General features: G+C 36.7%; 1 protein-coding gene across 2 annotated transcripts in view; it reads left to right on the top strand.

The window, feature by feature from the left end:
- Positions 1 to 22,465, top strand: part of UBE2G1 (ubiquitin conjugating enzyme E2 G1) — a 90,012-nt gene extending 67,547 nt beyond the window's left edge. For both annotated transcript variants that reach the window (XM_088828804.1, XM_088828803.1), the window contains exons 3-6: positions 3,035 to 3,132; positions 6,069 to 6,247; positions 8,982 to 9,104; positions 19,452 to 22,465. In XM_088828804.1, coding sequence (XP_088684930.1) covers positions 3,035 to 3,132; positions 6,069 to 6,247; positions 8,982 to 9,068 — 364 coding nt within the window. In that variant the 3' untranslated portion in view covers positions 9,069 to 9,104; positions 19,452 to 22,465. The remainder of the gene's footprint in view (positions 1 to 3,034; positions 3,133 to 6,068; positions 6,248 to 8,981; positions 9,105 to 19,451) is intronic.
- Positions 22,466 to 23,147: the final 682 nt, after the last annotated feature.

Raw genomic sequence — 23,147 nt, 5'->3', positions numbered from 1 at the left:
GTGAGAGTTGGACTGTGAAGAAGGCTGATCGTCGAAGAATTGATGCTTTTGAACTGTGGTGCTGGAGAAGACTCTTGAGAGTCCCTTGGACTGCAAGGAGATCCAACCAGTCCATTCTAAAGGAGATCAATCCTGGGTGTTCATTGGAAGGACTGATGTTGAAGCTGAAACTCCAATACTTTGGCCACCTCATGCGACAAGTTGACTCACTGGAAAAGACTCTGATGCTGGGAGGGATTGGGGGCAGGAGGAGAAGGGGACGACAGAGAATGAGATGGCTGGATGGCATCACCGACTCGATGGACATGAGTTTGAGTGAACTCCGGGAGTTGGTGATGGACAGGGAGGTCTGGCGTGCTGTGATTCGTGGGGTTGCAAAGAGTCAGACATGACTGAGTGACTGAACTGAACTGAAATATGGCTGAATGATAGGATCTGACAAAGTAGAATGATAGGCTCTTATCCTTGTAAGATTTTTATACATTTAATACAAAGACAGTAAGAGAAGTCTAATAGAAAAAACTTGAACTGTCCTAGAACATCATGCTAGTACTCATATATGTAATATATCTGTAATTATATATAGCAGTTATACTCTTACACTGTTAGTATCTGTGAAGAGAAAGTAGGAAAGCATCATTTAAACCATTGATGCTTTTCATAAAACTTTGATTTTGCTCATCATAGTAGCATCTTTATGTATGTGAAAAATAGTGAATATGTGACGTTTTAATATTTATTTAACCATGTTTTGTACACTGTGTTTTGAGTTTTAGGCTTAAAAAAAAAGTAGGATTTTCACTTTTTAAGGTGTTAGAGAAGTTAAGGATTCCACTTGTAGGAAAAAAACTAAAGAATTGCATGATTGATTGAGAATGGATGAAGACATTGCAGACCAAAAAAAAAATTGTGTACTTTAAACTTTTAAGGATAATCCAATTAATTAAATTTGATCAAAAATTTTAATAGACTAAGGTAATCTTTCATGGTAGGGATTTCAATCAGCTGTTGTAAAGCTTTTAAGTGGATCTGATATCGGTCAAAATTTAGGGACCCAGGAAAGCTAACTTAGTATCAGGGAATAGCCTTACCAGTGGTTTAAAGTACATGGGCTTTGTGGTAGCTGTTCTGATGATCTTTTACATAGATTCTTACCTAGTTTTTGTATTTGTGGCTTTCGAAGTGGTTTTTTTAAAAACCACAACCCATAATCAGAAATATTTTACATTATGACCCTCTTTATACTTAATACACTTCATAGAGAGAAGCATGTATGTAAGCATAAAGAGAAATATGTTTCTTACTCAGAGCCCAGTGGCCTTTCCTAAGTATTCAGAAGTATTTGGTGTTAATGATCTACCTTTCTTTAACACTGTCCTGCCATCTTGCTTTTATGATCAGAAAAAAGCAATGAGAATACATCCTTGCTTTGGTTAAAACTTCAAGTGATAGCAAAATGTACAAAGCAGAAAATAAAAAATCTCATAATCCCATGCTTCAGAGTTAACCGTTTTTGTGTATTGGTGTCATGCTTCCAGACATTTTTCTATTGCTGTACAAACATACCCTCACTTTTTCTTCTTAAAGACAAATGGGCTCATTCTGTAGATACTTTTTAAAAACTTAACAATAGATTGCTCATTTCATTCCAGTATTTATTACTGATACTTTTCTTGATATTTTCCTCTGACCCTAGAATGGTAAGTGCTGTAAATCAGTGATCTCTAATGTCTTGTTCTCTGTCATATCCTTTTATGTACAGCAGTGCCTTCTCTAGGTAGATAATCAATGTCTGTTTGTTTAATGAATAAAAACCATTTAATGAGCTGAGAATTCTATTATTTACTGATCTGAAACAAACATGGTCAGATGACCCTGCATCTGACCCTGCTCTATGGGGTATATATCTTATATTAAAAGAATCAGAGGTGTGAATTCCTTTTGCAGTAAAGAAATGGAAAAGAAGTCCACGTGATAGAGGGACACAGGGGCTAGTTAGGATTGGGTAGCCAAATAAAATCTTTCTCAGAGGTAACATTTTGGCTGAGTTCTGAATATAACAAAGGGAGATGCGCCTTTGAAACAGAGGAAACAACGGTACCATGGTCACTAGTCAGGAACTTTCATTTTTGTCCCATAAGGCTGACTTTTTTCATTGGTTTTCTGCAACATTGACTTGTGTTGTTTTGACTGTTGTTTAGGAACAGTTCCTAAGCACAGCAGTCACTAGTCACTTGTGGCTATTAGAATTAAACAAGATTAAAAATTCAGTTAATCAGTTGTATTGGGTTGGCCAAAAAGTTCTCAAACGTTTTGGCCAACCCAGTAGTAGCCATATTACAAGTGGTTGGTGGCTACCATGTTGGAGAACGTAACTATAGACCGTCTCCAGTGTGCAGAAAGTTCTGTTGCTCAGCACTGCTTTGAAACACACCAGAATATAAACTCCTTGAGAGACTGCTTTGTTCACTGCTGTACTCCCAGTGTCTGGCACATACAGACTGAATAAATACTTGTTAAATGATAAGATGAATAAATGGTTGGATGGATGATTGGAGGTCAGCACAACTGTTCCCAGAGAGGCAATAAGAAAATGCATAAGCTCTCAGATGAGAAAAAGCTTGTTGTGTTTAAAGAACAGAAAGAAGAATGACTGGAATGAGAGAGAAGAGTGATAGGCTGAGATCAATATAGAGAAATTGACAACTTGACCCTGATAGGCAATGTTAAACAACATTTGAGTTTTAAGTGCAGCGGGAAGCAATTAAAAGGTGTGTGTAGCACAACAGCAGTGTGATCTGATCTGGATGCCTTTTTAAAAGCTGTTTCTTTCATTTTACTGTTTTTTGAGAGTTTAATAGGGTGGTAGGTATGACAGTTTATTAAACTTGGTATTTGAGTAAGTAAACTGCTTGAAATCCAGATTATTTTGTTTATAATGTTAGCACTAACATCCTTGTTTTATGTTTGTTTTAATAATTATCTTACTTATAAGCAGGAACTTATAGGCAAGAACTTGTTTTTGTTTTTCCAGTGAAGGTGGTGTTTTTAAAGCTCATCTCACTTTCCCAAAAGATTATCCCCTTCGACCTCCTAAAATGAAATTCATTACAGAAATATGGCATCCAAATGGTAAGTTTCTTTTACATTTGCAAGTATGACAGCCTGTCACTGAAGTTTTCGAGGTCAATAAGTATCAGTGAAATTGTGTTGGAATTTTTATACTAGGTTCATTGTGTTTGTTATGTACATGGTCTTGGATTAGAATCCTTCTAAAAGAGTAGCAGATCAAATGGAAAAAGTTTGTTTATTTACTTAGTTCTCAGGTATGATGTTCACAGCTGAGATGTTCATGAATTCATGAGTGATACTCAACATTAACAGAGCTCTTAAAATTGAGGAGATTATTTCCAAGGTATTATGTGATTCATTGGCTATTACAGAGAACACAGAAGTAGTTAAACTTGGATTTTTAATTTTTATTTTCTCATCTTAACTCCTAGACTATGGACACTCTTAATTATTTATGTATACTCTTCATAAGAAAAAGGAATGTCTTACCTACATCATAAGATGATTGATAGGGTCAAATGAGGTAGAACTCTGTGTGTTTAGATCTTTGGAAAGTATCTAACAGTGCTGTGCATAAAATGGTGACATTGACTTTTTTACCCGAAGTTGTACAACCATTTAAAATTCACTTTGTGAGCCAAAGGTTAGTCTAGGTAAACTATGTTTATACATAGTCTCCCTGAACTTTTAGCCTTGTTCTGTATGATTGAGCTTGCAAGAATTTCTTTCCTAAGTATTTTGACTATAAGTATTTTGTAATCAGTGTTGTCTTTTTAGACTGTTACACCAGTCTGCATTCTACTTCTTATAACCCAGACATTGTGTTGCAAGGAAGGGAAACCCTTCTATATTAGTTTAAGCAAAAATCATTGAGAGTAATAGATGCATGAATAAACGAAGGCTTTGTTACAAGGAAATGTAATAGAACTCAGTGACCTGAAAAACAGTTGAGTCTTAGAAGAGACTAGAACTGATGAATGGAAAACTATTGGGAATCAAGGAGTCCACCATATTTCATCACATCTTAGGTGGCAGTGATCACAGAAGACAAAGTTGTTTTTTGCACTAGTATGAAGGGAAAAAAAGAATTTCTTTCTGGTAGAACACTTGAGTGATGGTCCTGCACAATGTATGGATGCATGAATTAACCACATCTGCCCCTTGTTGCTTGGACATATGGTTCATTTCTTCCTAGGCTCTTGGCAGTTTCCCTGCCTTCTCTTGAATTATTCAATGTGTAATAGTCAATTTTTTTGCACCTGTTTGAAAGGAAAATGTAACAAAAAGTTTCTGAATGCTCTCTCTTGCATGAACAAGCCTGTGTTATTGTTGGTAAAGCCTCTTGGAGCCTTAGTTTCTTTGTCTGTGAGTTACATTAGAGCATATATGAAAGCAATACATGGACTCTAATTATTAAGAGGAATGATAGCACTAGCCTTTTCACTCAATTATCAGCTCATTTATTTCAGTCAGTTATCTTGCCTTTTTAAAAAAATTAAAAAAAATTTTAATAGGTAATAGGTATTAAGCATAAAAGCCTTGTTCTAAGAGGTTTAAAATGTTTTTTGTATGTTTAAAATGAAATGACATGAGGTTAAAATTTTAAAGATGATAAATTATAACAATTTCTATAAAGGGAAAGTAGATCTTAAATAGATTCTCTCTGATTGAATTTTGTACCAACATTTGATATTAAATGTTCTCAAAAACATATAACTTCCTTTTCTCAAGGAAAAATTTATATTATGTGGTAAGTGAGGAAAATATCTTAACACTATATTATCATTTTCTGTTCAGCTTCATAGTGCTGTGTAAGTTTTCCTGTTGTTATTCTTGCCTCTTGATCTAGTTATTTCATTTTAGTTAATAGATTATATTAGAAGATGTAGGTGAGTTGGGATAAGGAGCGTTACTTGTAGAATAATAGCTCATGTACAGTACACTGAAGGCATGGGTCTTAAATGTTGCATTCACTGCTAAACTCCCTGTGTCAAGTGGGTGCCTGGCATACAGCATGCATTCAGAAAGCATTAGTCATAGAGCCACAATGCATACAAGCTTTGATGCTGGTTCCCCAGACATGAAAAATACGCTTTAACATTATACCTATCATAAATTTGTTGGACTTTAGGTAGGAAGTCAGAAATGAACATAAGTATTGTTATTGGTTTTTATAGGATTTGCAGATTTGGTTGTGTAATGTAAAGAAGTTAGTGGAATAGGACCCCATTCCCCCTTTTGATCAACAATTAATTTATGGCTTGGATTTTAAAATAGGTTTATAGATCAGAGACCTAATGAATGTATGCTGATGAGTTTTCACAGGCAATATAACATGGTCTTTTTGGAGATGGAAATGGCAACCCACTCCAGTACTCTTGCCTGGAAAATCCCATGGATATAGGAGCCTGGCCGGCTATAGTCCATGGGGTCGCAAAGAGTTGGACACTTCACTTTGTGGATTTGTGTGTGTTTTTTCCTTGAAAATATAATTTTGCCTTTTATGTGATTTAAAAAGTATTTTATGATTTTATTTTTTTCTTAGGAAAGTTTTAGACCTTTGACTATCAACAATTTCAATCAGTAAGTTGCTAGGGAAACCAGGAAATCATACAGAAACTCAGTTCTGGTATTTGGACCATATACTTTGTATAAATGAACAGATTCCATAGATACCATTTATTTCATTATATTTGTTACATGTAAATGCTAGGTACCATCTACAAATTAACTTGAAATTTTGAAGAAATGAAAAAGATAGCTTACATTTCTTTTGGGTTTGTCAGGTGGATCCTATTTGGTAAAATCTCTTGGTATTCCTAAAAGGTTAACAGGTTCCATTTTGGAAATTAACTTCTGTATATATTCAGTGGAACAGTGGTACTGAATCTTATACAGATACCATGGGAATCAGGATCATATCAAATAATATGTATTTTATGTATAACCAATTTTTTAAGTATTTAAAAGTGGAATCTTACTCTCTAATTTTGCAGTTGATAAAAATGGTGATGTATGCATTTCTATTCTTCACGAACCTGGAGAAGATAAATATGGTTATGAAAAGCCAGAGGAACGCTGGCTGCCTATTCACACCGTGGAAACCATCATGATTAGTGTCATTTCTATGCTGGCAGATCCCAATGGAGACTCACCTGCTAATGTTGATGCTGCGGTAAGGTGGTCACATGGACACATCAGCTCTCCCCTTTAATTAAGCTTGATTAAAACTATATACTTTTATATGTATGTGTTTGTGGATGTGTATTGATATATCTGTTTATTTTCATTTATTTTTCTCATAAATCTTATTTTGTCGCCAAATAGTTGTACCTTTTAAGAGTAAGGATGCTATCCTACATAATTGTAAAGCTATTATTATACTTAATATCTAGTCACTATTAGGTCCATATTATTTGCAAACATTTGTTTTTAAAACTTTCAGACCTACAAAACGTTGAATTACCCTATACCCTACACATAGATTGACAATTGTGGAGATTTTGCAACATGTTGTTGTTATTAACATTGTTGTCATTATTATTATTTGCTAAACTGAGAAGGCTTTACAGATCTTTATATTTAAATACTTCAGCATGTATCTCTTAAGAACAAAGAGAGGGGGCGAGGGAGAATCCAGAATTTAGGAACTTATTTTGTATTCATGTTTTATTTATTTATTTTTACTTAGTTTTTTATTTTTTTAAAGGATGGTGTTTCCTGTCATTTTATTATAGGTTTCTCATTTTTACATTACTGTTTTTATTTTATTTTTCAATCTTCCTTCTTTTCCTTTTAAAAAAATTGTTTTTTGTTTCTGATTTTTTTTGCCTGCACCATGTGGCATATGGAATCTTGGGATTGGACTTGTGGCTCTGCCATGGAAGCATGGAGTCTTAACCACTAGGAAAGTCCTATATTCATGTTTTATTAGTCTTTTTAAATCTAGAATAGTCCTAGTTCCTCAGTCATCTATCGCTCTTTAAAAATCCTTTTGTTCTAATTCTTGGAAGCTTTGTTAGGATATGTGAAAGCCAGCAGGTTAAATTCACCTTTTTTTTTTTTTCCCTTGTTAATTCAGATCTACATAAAAACTTGGGGGTAAAATCTTACTTATAGAAAAACACTACATATATAACCACCTTTCATTTGATCTTAGCCAAAAGGCCAAGAAGCTATATAACCACCTTTCAAATCTCTGGCTTTGAATTTTTGAATTTAGTAATTGAAGTAAACACTGACAGAAAATCATTCTAACTTTATGCTTCGTCAAGTGTCAGTCCAAACAACATAAGGAGTGTATGTGTGCAGAATTGGTTCTCCTCAGGAGTGAGTGATAAGCCAGATATTAAACTAAGAGTGGAAAAAAAAAAAAAGTAAGAGTGAGTTGGAGGAAGAGAGGTGTCAAACGCCAAAATGAAGTAGTAATTACTTTCCATACCAAATACCCATACCTGGAGCTCTAATTCTAGTGGTCTTCAGATATTTTTATAAAATCTATATATCATCATCATTACTTTAGGAAGGTATTAAAATTTGGGGTGTGTGTAGAAGGAAAGGCCAAACTTTCTGTCATTCAGTTTTCAACCCCACTTTTTACTGACTTCAAGCTGCCATTTCCAAACTTTAACTTTGGGGTTTTCTTCAGTAGGTCCTTTCCCTCTTTGCTGCGGTCCCACTGAGACTTCCCTAGGCTACTACTTTCTCTGCTCTGCTGCATGTTTCACTGTTCTTTCATCTACTTTTGGTCTTCCAGGAAAAATTTCTCCCAATTATTAGATGACTTCACTGCCATTTTCTTTGGTAGTGAGGATTTATATCTTAAAAAAGTAATTCCGGGGACTTCCTGATGGCCCCAGTGGTTAAGATTTCATGCTCCCAATGCAGGGAGCTTAGGTTCTAGAACTAGGATCCCACATGCTGCATGGTGCACTCAAATAATAATAATTCAATATGATCTTTTTTATGTCTTTCTACCTGATCCCCCTTGCTCTCAGTCTTAATTCTCTCTGCTAAGTGTGCTTTTTAGGTGATATTTTTCTCCTTGGTATTGACCTCCCCTCTTTACTGGAATTGCTCTTTCTTTCTTAAAATGTCTTAGAAATGATAATGAGGTAATTACAGACAATAACATTTTATTCACAAATACTTCATCAAGTATCTACAGATCTCTGCATTTCCACATTATAGTTTACCTCGTAATTTACTATAATGATTGGCTTACTGGGGTGCCTTGTTTTGAGGGAAAAAGTTGTTCAGATCTCTTCTTCTGCAAGAACAAGTGTTGAAGGTTTCTACAGTCTTAGTCCCTACATGGATGATGCAGGGAAAAAAAAACTAGGCCGGGCATTTTAGTGAGAATTTCCTGCTATTTACATGCTAAATAAAAATCAGCTCTATTCTCATGTGAAAGTATGCTGGTGCTGTTTTGTGTTCCGTTTTCATGCGCCTGGCAGTAATAGTGTTACTGTTACTGTCATGTCCTGACCCCTCCCCCACTAGAAATACTACTCAGTATCATCTCAATATGATGCATTACACCCATCTGCTTGATATAGGAGGCACAGTTCTGTCTACTTTATTTTCTGATTGCTTCCAGTAGAGAGAGTTGGTGATCATTCCGATAGCCTGGCTATCTTATTTGTAAGTTGTAGCTTTCTTTTCAGTGTAATACAAAATTGCTAAAGCTTTTTAGGGCCCTTTCCTTTTTCAAAGAGACTTTGCCTATGGAAGTAATTTGTATGTATCCTGGCAGAGTGCCTTGCAGAAAGTATTTTCTACCTTATCAACTGTTTAACATTTTAAACGTATTCACATTGCTAAAGCAGTACATTCAAAATTAAAGTAGGTATTTGAGATTGTAAAACGAGTTTGCATAAAATCACTTGCTATTACTTCTGTACTTACAGAAAGAATGGAGGGAAGACAGAAATGGAGAATTCAAAAGGAAAGTTGCCCGCTGTGTAAGAAAAAGCCAAGAGACTGCTTTTGAGTGACATTTATTCAGCAGCTGTAACTTCACTTATTTCAGGGTAAGTTCATTTAAAAAAAATCATCCTACTCTTTTGCCTTTTTTATACATGACATAAGTGTTTTTAGAAAATGTGTGATTTGGGGTATTTGAATTGCTTGTTTTTGTTGGCTTCATTTTTTAGTGGTAGTATCCAGTAATCTGCTGTTTCTCAGCAGATTAGTGTCATCTACTTGCTTTTTCCTTTAGTAAATCCAGCTGTTTTTAACTAGATATTCCATGTTAAACTGATTTATCATGGTAGTTCACTGTTGGTAAAATTTCTCATTATAAAAGGTTTTGTTTTTGTTACATTTTCTTTGTTTTACCTTTTGGTCTGCCATCTTTGACTAAACTAGGCATTGAAATTTCTTATATTTTCTCATACTGTGCTTTATATGGTAAAGATTGACTTAAGTTTTTCCTAGTTTTTTAAAAAAAGAAAGACCATAGTTTGTAATATATTGATAAGACCATTAAACATCTACCTTTCTTGTTTTAATTGGTCTTTATCTCCTTGCTCATTACTTACAGAGCCAGTAGGAAAATTTTTCCTTTTCTTGTATACCATCTGTCCATAAGTCTGCTTTAAGTCTATCAAGGAGCCAAAGATAGTAGGCACCCATCTGGCTTAGAATAAGACACGGTGTAGATGAATTGACCAAATGTGTTTGATATTTAAGTTCTTTGGTTTTTCTTTCTTTAAATTAAATATTGAGGTGATAAAACCTACTTATGAAATGTAACATCTAAAAAAGTCAGAGTACATGCTATATCTTTGTACTGGCCACCTATTTTAAGAAAAAGAGCTTTATTATTAACTGTTATATCTCCTACATTCCCCTCCTCTACCAATACTTTTTTCATATTCACAATTCTGTGTTTACTATTGCTTTTCTTCACAATTTCATCAATTTGTATTCCTAAACAACATATTGCATGTTTTTGAGCTGAATATATATGGGATTATAATGTCTTTTTTTGATCATATTCTTTTGTGACTTTGTTGCTCAACGTTATATTGTTGAAATTGTCCTTTGTTATATACAGTTATATTCCATGTTCACTATTATGTAGTATTTCATTAGATAAATTTACTCTTGATTCTTATTTCATTATTTCCCTGGAGTGGGGTTTTTGTTTGTTTGTTTTTTGTTATTGTTGGTTTTGCTTTTGTTTTGTTTTTATTTGGGGGAGGCTGTTTCTTGTTTTTGGCTCTGCTGCCTGATCCCTAGGATCTTAGTTCCCCAATTAGGGATTGAACCTGGGCCTAGAGCAGTGAAACACTGAGTCTTAACCAGTGGACCCACCAGGGAATTTCCCTATTTTGTTTTTGCTATTACAGAGAATGTAGCTATCCTTGTTTCTTGTAGATGTACTAAAAGAGTTTCTCTTGGGTGTATACCCAGGGGTGGAATTAAGTTAAAGGTATATACACATCACTTTGACTAGATAATGCCAAATTGTTTTAAAAAAATACTGGATCTATTTCAAGGGTTCTATTTGCTCCATATCCTCTTTAACATTTGATATTATCAGACTTCTGCAAAGTCTTGTTTGTTTTCCCAAAGTTTTTTCTTTTGAAAAAACTTCACGGCACTGGATGGGCTTTCTCTAGTTATAGTGTGCAGGCGTAGTTGTCCTGCGGCCTGTGGGATCTTCCTGTAACCAGGGATCAAACCTGCATTCGTTGAATTGGAAGGCAGATTCCTAACCACTGGACCACCAGGGAGGTCCTTCCCAAAGTTTTTGATCTAGTGTCAAATTAGATGTCATTATAGACTTGATGTGTGTGCCCTAGTTACCAGTGCAGTTGCATACTATAATGTATTCGACCATTGATACTTCCTCTGTGAAGTGCTTTTTTTGGTCTTTCCTATTTTTCAGTTGGGTTATTGATTTCTATCCTTGTCAGTTTACTTTCTTTATAGTATCTTTGGGTGAACAGAGGTGCTTAATTTTAATGCAGTGGAATTTTAATTTTTTCCTATATGGATTTTACTTTTTGTGTCTTAGATTCTTCCCTGCCACCAGAAAGTTATTATTGTAGGATGAAGTAAGAGGGCAAAGGGAGAAACAAAATCTTCCCTCTCCCATAGATCAGCTACATGGCCACATTCTGTACCACCAGGCAAAAGGATTCTGTCTTTTGGTTCTGTATCAAGGGTAGAGGGACTGTATTAATTCCCTTGCTATTTTACAAATTACCTAACGTTCAGTGATCTAAAACAACATCTGTTATCTCATGCTTTCCACAGGCCAGGGATCCATGTTGAATTTTCTGGCTCTGGGTTCATCATAATGCTGCAGTCAAGGTGTTGGCTGGCACTGCAGCCATCTATCTATCTCAGGGTTCAGCTGTGGGTGGATCTGCTTCCAAGTTCAGACATGTGGTTGTCGGCAGGTTTCTGTTCCTCACAGGCTGTTGACTGGGTTCTTCCTAAGTTTGGTCACATGGGCCTCTTCATAGGTCAGCTCACAACATATTCGTTGGCTTCAACAGGGAATAAATAAGATGGTAAGAGAAGATTAGCTCTGGGTGTGGTGGATGTTACTGCCTCCTGTCCAGAGGGAAATAATCATACTCCAGCCTGTTGGGAATGTTGCCTGCTGATAACTCATAGCTGAGTTGCTTTCTAGGAGTTAAAAGATCATTTGCCCAAGTTAGTCCCTTTCCCGAGAAGCCACTTGCATCCATGAACTGTTTGGTTTGGTGAAAGAGTGGGTTGGTACAAAGATTTGGGCTTTTTTCTCAATTTGGGAATTATCTGAAAGGCCATTCCAGGGTGGGATTGACTGAAGTCTGTATTTCAGCTGCGTTAATCCCACCATCTTCTGCTTAGATCTGTTTCCCGCACTGTTGCTCTTCAAAGCACTTCCCAGTAAACCTTACATAAATACCTGTCTCAGAATCTATTTCCTAGGCAACCTGATCAGGACACAAGGCATTGTGTAACCCAAGACAGTAATGCTGAAGAAGCTGAGGTTGAATGGTTCTGTGAAGACCTATAAGACCTTCTAGAACTAACACCCCCAAAAGATGTTCTTTTCGTTATAGGGGACTGGAATGCAAAAGTAGGAAGTCAAGAAATACCTGGAGTAACAGGCAGATTTGACCTTGGAGTACAGAATGAAGCAGGACAAAGGCTGATAGTTTTGCCAAGAGAACACACTGGTCACGGCAAACACCCTCTTCCAACAGCACAAGAGACGGCTCTACACGTGGACATCACCAGACAGATGGTCAGTACCGAAATCATATTGATTGTATTCTTTGCATCCAAAGATGGAGAACTCTATACAGTCAGCAAAAACAAGACCAGGAGTTGACTGTGGCTCAGATCATGAACTCCTTATTGCCAAATTCAGACTTAAATTGAAGAAGGTAGGGGAAACCACTAGACCATTCAGGTATGACCTAAATCAAATCCCTTACCATTACACAGTGGAAATGACAAATAGATTCAAGGGATTAGATCTGATAGAGTGCCTGAAGAACTATGGATGGAGGTTCGTGACATTGTACAGGAAGCAGTGATCAAGACCATCCCCAAGAAGAAATACAAAAAGGCAAAATGGTTGTCTGAGGAGGCCTTACAAATAGCAGTGAAAAGAAGAGAAGCAAAAGGCAAAGGAGAAAAGGAAAGATATACCCATTTGAATGGAGAGTTCTAAAGAATAGCAAGGAGAGACAAGAAAGCCTTCCTCCATGATCAGTGCAAAGAAATAGAGGGAAACAATAGAATGGGAAAGACTAGAGATCTCTTCAAGAAAATTAGAGATACCAAGGGAATATTTCATGCAAAGATGGATACAATAAAGAACAGAAATGGTATGGACCTAACAGAAGCAGAAGATATTAAGAAGAGGTGGCAAGAATACACAGAAGAACTATACAAAAAAGATCTTCATGACCCAGATAACCATAATGGTGTAATCACTCACCTAGAGCCAGACATCCTGGAATACAAAGTCAAGTGGGCCTGAGGAAGCATTACTATGAACAAAGCTAGTGGAGGTGATGGAATTCCAGTTGAGCTCTTTCAAATCCTAAAAGATGATGCTGTGAAAGTGCTGCACTCAATATGCCAGCAACTTTGGAAACCTCAGCAGTGGCCACAGGACTGGAAGAGGTCAGTTTTCATTCCAGTCCCAAAGAATGTTCAAACTACTGCACAATTGCACTCATTTACACGCTAGCAAAATGATGCTCAAAATTCTCCAAGCCAGGCTTCAACAGGATGTGAACCATAAATTTCCAGATGTTCAAGCTGGATTTAGAAGAGGCAGAGGAACCAGAGATCAAATTCCCAACATCCACCGGATCATCGAAAAAGCAAGAGAGTTCCAGAAAAACATCTATTTCTGTTGTTGGATCACAACAAACTGTAGAAAATTCTTAAAGAGATGGGAATACCAGACCACCTGACCTGCCTCTTGAGAAACCTGTATGCAGGTCAGGAAGCAACAGTTAGAACCGGACATGGAACAACAGACTGGTTCCAAATCAGGAAAGGAGTTAAGGCTGTATATTGTCACCCTGCTTATTTAACTTATATGCAGAGTACATCATGAGGAACGCTGGACTGGATGAAGCACAAGCTGGAATCGATTGCTGGGAGGAATATCAATAACCTCAGATATGCAGATGACACCACACTTATGGCAGAAAGCAAAGAAGAACTAAAGAGCCTCTTGATGAAAGTAAAAGAGGAGAGTGAAAAAGTTGGCTTAAAATTCAACATTCAGAAAACTAGGATCATGGCATCCAGTCCCATCACTTCATGGCAAAGAGATGGGGAAACAATGGAAACAGTGACAGACTTTATTTTTTTGGGCTCCAAAATCACTGCAGATGGTGACTGCAGCCATGAAATTAAAAGATGCTTGCTCCTTGGAAGAAAAGTTATTACCAACCTAGACATCATATTAAAAAGCAGAGACATTACTTTGCCAACAAAGGTCCCTCTAGTCAAATCTATGTGAGAGTTGGACTATAAAGAAAACTGAGCGCCAAAGAATTGATGGTTTTGAACTGTGGTGCTGGAGAAGACGCTTGAGAGTCCCTTGGACAGCAGGGAGATCCACCAGTCCATCCTAAAGGAAATCAGTCCTGAATATTCATTGGAAGGACTGATGCTGAAGCTGAAACTCTAATACTTTGGACATTTGATGTGAAGAACTACCTAATTGGAAAGACCCTGATGCTGGGAAAGATTAAAGGTGGGAGGAGAAGGGGGCGGTAGAGGATGAGATAGTTGCATGGCATCACTGACTTAGTGGACATGAGTTTGAGTCAAGTCCAGGAGTTGGTGATGGACAGGCGTGCTGCAGTCCATGGGGTTGCAAGTAGTCAGACACAACTGAGCAGCTGAGCTGAACTGAACTGTACCCAAGACAGTAGGACAGAAGGCTCACTGCCTTACCTCGTTGCATGTGTGTAGATATGAATCTAGAGTCATTGCTCACAAGTAGAAGTACATATGGATCTGTATATGGCTTCTGTTTATCCTAAGCAGCTGTCTTTTCTCCCCTGCTTATTTGAGATCACATTCACAGTATATGGTTATCTCAGTAGGACCACACCCTTGATGGGTTTCATATTCGGATCATTTAAGGATTGGCCTCCACATCTCACCCATATTTCCTTAAAAATTAAGGCTCCTGAAATGCTGAGCCTTTCTTATTGCCTTTGCTACAATAAGATTATGAAGAAAAGTGAAAACTCTCCTCAGTGGGCTTCAGGACATACCCATATCACTGCCGCTGATACAGGTGATCCGTAGTGGTTTTGCTGATTGAGAAAGGGAGGAGGCTAAGCTATCTCCAATAAGTTTTACAACATAAGACAGATATGAAAAACAAAACTACTAAAACAAAATACTGGAGAATATCAAGGTAGAGAAGGATTTATTAGACACAAATAACACCCATAAAAGGGAAAAATGATAAATTTGGCTACATCAAAACCCAAAACTTAAATATTATGATAAGACGAAATAAAAATAAGTGGCAAACTGGGAAAAGATTTCTCTAATCTAATATTTAGGATTTCTATGTACTGTCTACAACAAAATTTTGAAAATCAATGAGAATATCAGCACAAAGGAAAATGATATGAGTAGATAATAGAAGCAAAAAGAAAGCTGATAGTTGTTATGCATGCCACAAGTAATTCAGCTGCATTTATAAGCAGAAATACAAAGCTGCAGGGGATGACATCAAATTCATCAGGTTGTCAAAATCAAAATGTCCAAGAAACCCAGGTGTTGGTGAGGACTTCAGGAAATGTTATATGCTTGAACTCTTGGCATAAGTGAGGTTGTTCTGTCAACACTGGAGAGTGATTTGGTAATATCTAGTCAATTTGAAAACACATATCCTGTAATTTAGGTGTATCAGTTAAGAGAAACTCTAGCACATGTATACAGAGAGAAATGATACAAGGATATTGCTTATAGTACTGTGTGTAATTTTTAAAAGGCCCATCAGAATTAATCAGTTATTAATAGTATCAGTTACAATATTGTTAATCAATGAAAATACATAATGTAGCCTTAGTTATATGTAATCACTTATTAACAGAGTCTTGAATAGGAGAAGCAATATGATAAAAAGAGAAAAGAATTATACCATTTATATACGTTATAAAGTAAAACCCACCATTCTGTTGTAGCTATCTGGCAGAATGACAGTTTTTTAAAAAGAAAGTACTAGAAGAAATACATAAAATTCTTAAATTTTGCAATAGTACTTTAGGGAGGAAGAGAGGGACCTGGGAAACAAAAGGACTTTGCCTTGTTTTTTTCTTAACTGTCAGTCTTCCAGCATGTTTGGCTCACCTTCCTTCTCCGTAGAATACTACAGTAGTAAGGAGACCAGGGGCTGCCTGTTTGCCACATTCAAAGGCTGAATTTCAGTTTTGATGAGGGTTTCGTTGTTGTTGTGGTTTGTCTTTTGGCTGTGGCATGAGGGGTTTAGTTTCCCAGCCAGGGATTGAGCCTGTGTCCCCTGCAGTAGAAGCATGGAGTCTTAACCTTTGGACCTCTAGGAAAGTCCCTTAGTTTTGGTTTTTAATTTCTGTAGCATTTGAACTGAATTGACTATTGATCTCCCTTCTAGAAACATCTTCTCTTACCCATAAATATCATGGGTCTCTCTTCGTTTCCTCTGAATCTGACTGCTACCTTTAGAGCTGCATTTATATGTAAGGAAAAGTAAACCTCTTTCCCATCTCAGCCCACCAGTTCTCAGAAGTAACCATTGTTTAATTTTTCAGAACTTTAACCTCCCCCCCAAACACCCATGTACATACAATGGTGATTTTGTCTGTCTATAACATAAGTGTATACATAGTGTCCACTCTGTGCTTTCCATTTAATGTTGTCTTTTGATATTTTATTAATATCAAATGTCAGTAATATATATATCTGCTTCCCTTTTAACAGTTGCATGTTATTAAGGTTTAAGATTTATATCTTGGAATGAGAGGTAACACCAAGAACAGCACACCCTGAGCTCATTTCATTTCTTGTTAATGAATATTTCCAAAGGCACTGTTCCTCTGGGAAAGAAGGGGCTTTCTAGAGTACCATAGATATTACGCAGGCCAATAAGGAACTGTTCACCTGGCCAGTTAGACCAGGCACAGAAATGTTAAACCACATGGAGAGCTTTAGTGGGAGTAGTAGCAGAGCATGGCTTTAGGAAAGTCAGCCCATGCCTAATACTAAATGGTTAGAATAGAGGTTAAATGTAGGGCTGTGAGTGAGATTAGAAGTCTCCAGAGTAGAGATGTCCGTTCATTTGGTATAGAGAACAGTACTTACTAGGGCCAAGGACAGCATCCTTCAGACACTGGGGACAGAAATATGTGGGCTGGTTTGTCACCAGGAGAAGAGCTAGGAGAGTGAGCTATTACAGACTTCAGAAAGGAAATGTGTGTGAATGGTCCAAAGTGGATGACATAAGGAAAAGAATAAGAATAGTTCAGTTTGGGGGAGAAGGATGGATTAGTGATAGGGGAGAGTTGTTTAGTGCCACCACACTTGATGGCAGTGTAGAATGAATTGGAACTTTTGGAAGAAAGGTAATGCCTTGATATAAACCTATTTAACTTATGGACTGTTTTCACTTAAGAGTAGTTGAGATTATTGGGACACTTACCCTTGAGTGAGAAATTACTTTCATTGTCTTTTAACATCAGAAAGTGTTTTTATGTGTTGTTTTTTTTAAAGCATGCTTGTCTGCTTTTTATTTTTTAGACCTTTTAAATATTAAAATGTGTAGCCACATGGAAAATTAATGATATGATTCTAGTTTTAGAAATAAATGGAATAAGACACTTTGAAGCTAAACCATCTCCGGATTTGTAGGTTAGGAATCAAGAATAGTTAAGACTTAGGTTTAAGGCAAAAAACAGATACTTAAGTTATTTCATAAACACATAAAGTTGATATGAAAATAGTGTGATTGTTAACAATACCACACAGATTTAAACCAGAAATAGGATATGCTTATAAATGTAAAATGATTATTTTAGATCAACACCATTTATTTGAGTATTCGGTAAATTCAGCTTCTAGAATTTTTCTTTCTAGAGAAAAGAACAGCAAACTTGCTTTTGCTGTACCAAGACTTTTTTTCTGTTTAGAATATATTTTATTCAAAGGAGGGGAAATAGATTTTCTTTTCTCTTCCTGCTGAAGAAGCTAAAGCTATTTAAAGCTGGTTCCTCACTATTAAAAGGTTTAAATGTCTGATATTAGGTAATTAATGACTTTCTGTAGTCAGTCTTCTCTGGAGTATTTTTCTTTAAAACCTCACCTGGAAACAGTTTTTAAATGATTGTTTTGTGGCCCTGAAATTTCCTGTTCATATCATAAGAGAGTGATTACTGAATGCCTAAGTTCTATACCCAGTTCTTTTTCAGCCCTGAGAAGTTAACTGGTCAGGGATTAATTAGAGTGTGGTATGTAGTCTTTGGAAAAACATTTTAAGTAACATAACCTGGAAATTACAGTCCTATTCATTACAGTTTTTCTTGATGGTCAGTCTGTGCCTTTAGATTTTCTAATAAAATATGTACATATATGTTTATCCGTGAGCAAAGGGTAGAACCTGGTGTTGGTGAAAGGTTTGGTGGATTCAGAGCTTTGCTGGGGATCATTTACATTGGTTGGTACAAGTCCTTTGGGGAGAAATTTAGCAGTCATTCTATTTCTCAGGAGCTGTCTTAGGAGGTAGTCTAGATTCTAGAAACAGGCACATGTTTGGCCGTAGATAAGCCCACAGCTTTCTTCCTGCCCACTGCAGAGCTTTGGTATGGTTGAATTTGGGTGACTGTAATACTGGTAACTTCATTTGGGGATTTAGAAGACACACGGAACTTTTCACATGTCTGGTATAAGTTAAATATTTGCCATGCTGGCTCTAATAAGTATATTTGGCTTCTTTGTTAGGAGTTGAAAATTATATCCTTTGAATCCCTAGTCATTATGTATGAGTCTTCTTTGTGACCAACAATGGCTTGGCAGGTGATACAGACTCCCGATTTTCTGAAGCGCTTGATCTGATGTAACAGTAATAGGAATTTTTCTCCCTTGCCCTTTCTTGTGCACCCCTTACGTATTTCAGAGGACACATTCATATAATAAAAGCTCTAAAAAGTCTAATCGTTTCACTGGATTTTTTTTTTTAACTGAAGCAAGTGTTTTGTTAACCTTTGAACAGAAAATTCTGCCATTTATTAGTTCTGTGACCTTGTCTTTCTTTTCTCTGTAAAATGGGGGAAACCCCTTTATATGGTGATTATGAGCATTAATTACATGAGATGAGTTTTTAAGGCACTTTGTATACTGCTTGGCACATAATAAGCACTCCATAAGGTGACGGGTGTTTTTATTTAGCTGTGGTTCTTCTAGTCTAATTGAAGACATGAGATCAGCAGATACAAAACAATAGAAAACTCTAATTGGGAGAGAAGATCATTTGTTGGAGGCTGGATGGATAAAATAGGTTTGGGCTGAACTTAGAGAAGTCTCTAAGTTAATTCTGTGTGATAGAACTTTCTTCACTGGTGGATATAATCTATATTTGCAGTATCCAGTATGGTAGTCACTAGACATACTGAGCGCTTGATACGTGGGTAGTGTGACTGAGGAACTAAATTTAAAACTTTATGAACTATTATTTGAATTTAAAATGAAATGGTTGGATGTGGCTACCATATTGGACATGGGCAAAAGTGAGTTTAAAGTGAAATGAAGAATTTGTTTCCCAAGAAGTGGAATACAAATAAAAATTGCTAATCAGTTAAGCCTTTTGTAATTTTTAAATTCATTATATAATGCTGTTTGCTTTCTTGTAGGTCTCCAATTGAGAAACATGGCACTGTTTTTCCTGCACTCTACCCACCTATTGCTGGACTTCTGTTGTAACAAGTTGGCAAACACTGGCTGGAACTGGGCTGCAATAAAACATGCCAGTATCAATGCTGACAAGAGCCTAACAAGTGCCAACTTACAGATGATTACGCATTTTGAATTCTAATGAACTGTTTTAACCTTCAGGAAGAATTGTAAAGACCTGTACATAGCACAACATGATCCGGATAATATATATACTGTTCATGTACATCCACAAATACACCTTGTACCAAATAATGCTTTCTTGTAGTAGAATAAGAATCGTGTAAATTCTAAAAAATTTTAGCAGGTTTTCTTTCCCTATTCATTGTTTCTTATCAGTTTTAAAAGACTCCTTAAAGCATGTCAGATAAAAAGCAATTAGGATTAAAACTTTCCATTTAATTTCCTTTAAACCATTGAGGCTTCATTAAACTCTTTCCACTTACTAAACTTTTGTATCTTCTTTGTTTTGACACACTCCCCTTTACTTTTATCTCTTCTGTCTGCTAGGAAGTTTTCAAATCATTTAGTTCAGATATCGAAGTACTCAATAAGCAACTACTTGATTTTCAATGATGACTCCAGAGGAGTGGTCATCACTAGGTGCTTTGTCCCTTTTGTACCGTACCTGCACCCATCTCTCAGATTGGATACAGCAATAACATTTTTTTGTCGTTGAGAGCTCTTGAATTCAGTCATTATCCCTAGGAACTAAAAAGTTAGTTCTGAATTCAATTCAGATTTAAAGTGATTGAAATTTACTCCCAACAACACAAAACTCTGATTTGGTTTTATTTTTGCCCTCAGTTACCTAATGTGAAGGTTGGATGAATAAAGCATGCACAGCTACAGGCTTTCTACTTAATTTCTGGGTTTGCTATTAAAAATGCTGTTTACCCTCATACCCTTCCCCTTAGCCCTTCATATTTCTTTGCCTCTATTCTTCTAATACTGCAGAATTTTCTCACCTATTGTACAAAGAAATTGCGATGTATATTTTCATGTAATTTGATTTTGGAATTCTGTCACCTTATGTAGTGAGTTCTTCCAAAATATAATTTTTTTCCAATAATTTGTCAAGTTGTTGGCTTTTATTGTATTGAATGAAGGTTATAATAATGAGTGTCAGAGAAGTGCAGTTTAGAAAAATCTCAGGTTGATTCCTTATGCAAACAAACTTAATACTTGAAAATCACACGGCCATGGCAGTATATGTATCGGGCTTTCTATGGATTCTTATATGAATCTCAAAGCATTACAGGGCTATAAATGCTTTGCTATTTGACATATAGATTGTCACTGACATAGTCCACTTGGGTTTTTCTGTTTGAGCATAAATATATTTCATACTATAAGTTTTCTAAAACAGTTTCAGGAAGTGGTAAAATAAGCATGTGCAGTGTTAAAGGTGGGCCCAGGTTTCTTTGTGTTTGGTGTGAAGTTGGGACTGGGACGGTGTTTGGCATAGCAGGGGCAGAACTTGAGACAGTACCTGATGAGACATGGTGTTTAGTGAGAACTGGTTCATCTCTGCTTTGTGGGGTTTGGAGAAATGTTTTGACAGAATGAAAGGATTTCTGCAAGTAGCCAGTCCTTTACAAATTTTGTGTGTCTTTTTAAAAGTGAAATAATTGAAGATGTAGTCAATAGAGAGTGATTTTTCTAAATCTTAGCCTCTTCACTCTGAAGCATTAAAAAACAAAGAAACAAAAAAAACCTGTAAATGTGTGATGGCTGAATGTGAAACTGTTTTGAGTCACTGCAGCCAGTTTTCTCCAAGAACTTCGCTTTGTGACTTGACTTTTTCAAAGACTCTGTCAGCACTGTTTCCCCAAAGTACCAGTACTGCATATCTGGGACTTTGAATACCATCCCTTTTATTCTTAAATTGTCTGTGTGATGGTGGTTCATGGCAAGATGGAGTCTGAATTTTGCTCTCCTGTGGCTGTAATTCTCCTAGCAATCTCTTGAGTTAAAACCTGGGATTTGACTCTTCAGGGAGGAGCAAAGGACCAAGTAACTCAGGGACAACTATGAACTCTTAAGTGCCACTTTAATGCAATTTCTTCAGTGTAATCGTGTGTTTTTTAGGGCTAGATCTTGGGGAGTTGAAGAGCCAGAAATGAGCAAACTTCTTGATGCCCGTTACCACCTGGTGCCCTGACCATGCTACATATGGAAACACAAACCTCGAGAGATGTTTCGGCTTCCTCTGTCAGAGGTGTCATCTGTGCCTTTCCCAGTGTTCATCTGGCAGTGTGAATCTAAATGGCTCTACATTTGATATTAAACCACACTCAGGTGACACTAATTCCAGTGGCTTTTGTCCCAGCAATGCCTCATCATTTGTGTGAGGTGAGTCCTCTGCTTTAGGGAAAGGATTTTTCTCCCTGACAACGTGCCAACTATCAACAACACCTGTATAGTCTTATGGATTGTAGAACTGTTGGCTGTTTCCTAAATTTACTCCAATTTCTTGTAAAGGCTTATTGATTTCAGCCTGGGCTCATAATGAGATGGATGATTTCCGTGGCTTTCTGGCCTCTTTTGGTGAGCTTAAAATCCAAACAAGGTTGGTTTCCTTTTCATTACAAGGTAATATCTTTGTGAGGTTTTTGGACTAGTTCTGTGATCACTCGGGTGTCATAGTATCTTTAATGGCCTTCATTCTTGGTTGTGAAGTTTTATTTTATATGCTCATTCACCCTCTACAAATCTGCCCATTTGGGATTGTCATGCCTGTGTATCTTTGCCCATCTGGTCTCCAGCTGGTGGAATTACCTTTTGTGTACTGCCACTTCTCAGCATCTTTGAAATTTGACCTAATGTTGCTTCATTCCAGTTTTTTTTTCCCCCTGTAATTTGTTGATTGTATTTATATGAGAGTTCTGTTGTGATGTTTACTGTATTGTAAAGCACCTGGATCATGTAATGGGTGCTCTATGAATCAATAAATGATGACTTAGAGGCTGTATCATGAGCTGTTTTGGTTTTAGGATTCAGGTCTCCAAAGTAAGTTATGGTATTCTTTCTATATAAACAGCACATGATACCAAAGGGTCCACTGGGGAATCTTGATAAATAATTTTAAAACTTCATTTAAAGAAGGAACCAGAGGGTAGGAAGTTCACTTGACTTCCAATCTCATATAATAGTCTTAAAATTACCAGTATGGGGCCAGCCACCATTCTTTATCAGAATTTCATGCATGCTGATTTAGAACCTTATGTAAAATAAAGTAAGCACCTGTTAAGAACATTATTGGGGATTTTGTCTGTAGTCTAAACTGGCTCTACCATCAAGATAAGCTAAAAGGTAAAGAACCCAGACTCAGATGTGACTGAACTGGAAGAGACCCAGAGGCACCATCTCAGTCACTGCCTTCCCTTCTCAAAACAGATGGGCAAACTTGACCCAGATACCTGCCCAGGATCAGTAAGTTAGTGGCAAATGAGGCAAGACCTGCGTACTTTCTTCACCTTAATTTTTCCAAATTAAAATTTTTTTCTGAAGGATTGCAAACTCCAACAGGATTCAGGATGTGAATATTCAGCTTTTTACCCTGCATCCTTAAATATAGTTTGTATGGGTTTGGAGGTGTTGAAAGTTTGTCTCTCTTGATAGAAGTTGCCAGTGGTTTTAAGTCCTCTTCAGAA

Source organism: Moschus berezovskii, chromosome 20, assembly GCF_049115385.1.
Source record: "Moschus berezovskii isolate FMDL1 chromosome 20, NW_MosBer_1.0, whole genome shotgun sequence".
NCBI classification, from domain to species: Eukaryota; Metazoa; Chordata; class Mammalia; order Artiodactyla; family Moschidae; genus Moschus; species Moschus berezovskii.
Note: the sequence above shows the minus strand (reverse complement) of the source record. Positions and strands in the feature narration are given on the sequence as shown.